Source organism: Dipodomys ordii, unplaced genomic scaffold, assembly GCF_000151885.1.
Source record: "Dipodomys ordii isolate 6190 unplaced genomic scaffold, Dord_2.0 Scaffold1000000436, whole genome shotgun sequence".
NCBI lineage: Eukaryota > Metazoa > Chordata > Mammalia > Rodentia > Heteromyidae > Dipodomys > Dipodomys ordii.
In genome coordinates, this window is record NW_012284053.1 from 1,599 (window position 1) to 3,255 (window position 1,657).

The 1,657-nt window shown below is 58.4% G+C and overlaps 1 protein-coding gene across 1 annotated transcript; it reads right to left on the bottom strand.

The window, feature by feature from the left end:
• Positions 1–656: 656 nt before the first annotated feature.
• On the bottom strand, positions 657–1,607 carry LOC106002725 (myristoylated alanine-rich C-kinase substrate-like; the record flags this gene model as incomplete). Its single annotated transcript, XM_013037546.1, has 1 exon — positions 657–1,607. A coding segment is annotated over one exon (951 nt), but the record flags the coding sequence as incomplete, so codon positions are not given.
• Between the last annotated feature and the right edge of the window lie 50 nt (positions 1,608–1,657).

Sequence of the window (1,657 nt, forward strand, 5' to 3'; positions counted from 1 at the left end):
ACCATCTTAATTCCCTCCATCTTGGATTCCTCCATCTGGGATTCCGCCATGTTGGTTCCCTCCATCTTTGATTCCACCACCTTGTTTTCGGCCATCTTTATTCCTTCCATCTTGTTTTCCGCCATCTTGATTCCTTCCATCTTGGATTCTGCCATGTTGCTTTCCCTGATCTTGTTTCCCTCCATTTTGCATTCCGCCATCTTGGCGTCCACCATCTTGGAATCCGCCATGTTGGTGTCGGCCATGTTGGATTCCACCATGTTTTCGGCCATCTTGGCTTCCGCCATCTTAGTTCCCTCCATGTTTGATTCTGCAATCTTGGCTTCCGCCATTTTGTTTTCTTCCATCTTGGATTCCACCATCTTGGTTCCCTCCATCTTGGTGTCCACCACCTTGTTTTTGGCCATCTTGGAATCTGCCATGTTGGCGTCGGGCATGTTAGATTCTGCCATGTTTTCGGCCATCTTGCTTCCCTCCATTTTGGATTCCGCCATCTTGGTGTCCACCATCTTGGAATCCACCATCTTAATTCCCTCCATCTTGCTTTCCGCCATCTTGTTGCCTTCCATCTTGGCTTCTGCCATCTTGTCCCCCGCCGCCCCGCCCACGCTGACGTCGGCGTCCCAGCGCGCCAGCCCCAGCGCGTTGGAAGCCACTCACACATAGCGCCCGGCGTGCCTTGGGCCCAGCGTGGGCAGCGTCAGCGTCCCGTCTGCCCCGACCCCGACGCCGTCCGTCCCCAGCTCCGTCCCCGCCCAGGCCCAGCGCCTGCCCGGCAGCAGCCAGCCCACGCGCGCCGCCGGCTCCGCCTCCGCTCGGCAGCCCAGCCGCAGCGCGGCGCCCTCAGGCAGCGTCAGAGCCGTGGCTGCTGGCGCCCGCGGCGCCACCACGAACACGCGCTGCGCCCGGCCTGCCATGGCGGACTCAAAGCCACCGTAGGCCACAGGGCCCGGGGCTGCAGACGGGGCATAGGCCGCGGGGGCTGTGGCTTCAGAAGGGGCGGAGGCCGTGGGGGCTGTGGCTTCAAGGCTGGTGTAGGCCGCGGGGCACACTTCAGAGGTTTCAAAGGCCGCGGGGCCTGGGGCTGCAGACGGGGCTGCCGGGCCTGTGGCTTCAGAGGTGTCAAAGGCTGCGGGGCCTGTGGCTTCAGACACGGTGTAGGCTGCGGGGCCTATGGCTTTCTCCTCAGTGTAGGCCTCAGATCCTATGGCTTTTTCCTCAGCAAAGGCCTCGGATTCTATGGCTTCATTTGCACCATAGGCCTCGGATTCTATGGCTTCATTCACAGCATAGGCCTCGGACTGTATGGCTTTTTCATCACCATAGGTCTCAGATTTTGTGGCTTTTTCTTCAGTGTAGGCCTCGGATCTCATGGCTTCATCTGAGCCATAGGCACTGGATCCTTTGGCTTTCTCAGTGTAGGCCTCAGATCCTATGGCTTCATTCTCAGTGTAGGCCTCAGATTCTATGGCTTCATTCACGTCATAGCCCTCAGATTTGATGGCTTTCTCCTCAGCATAGGCCTGGGATCCTGTGGCTTTCTCCTCAGGGTAGGCCTCGGATCTTGTGGCTTTTTCCTCAGCATAGGCCTCAGATCTCGTGGCTTTCTCCTCAGCGTAGGCCTTGGATCCTATGGCTTCATTCACACCATAGGCCT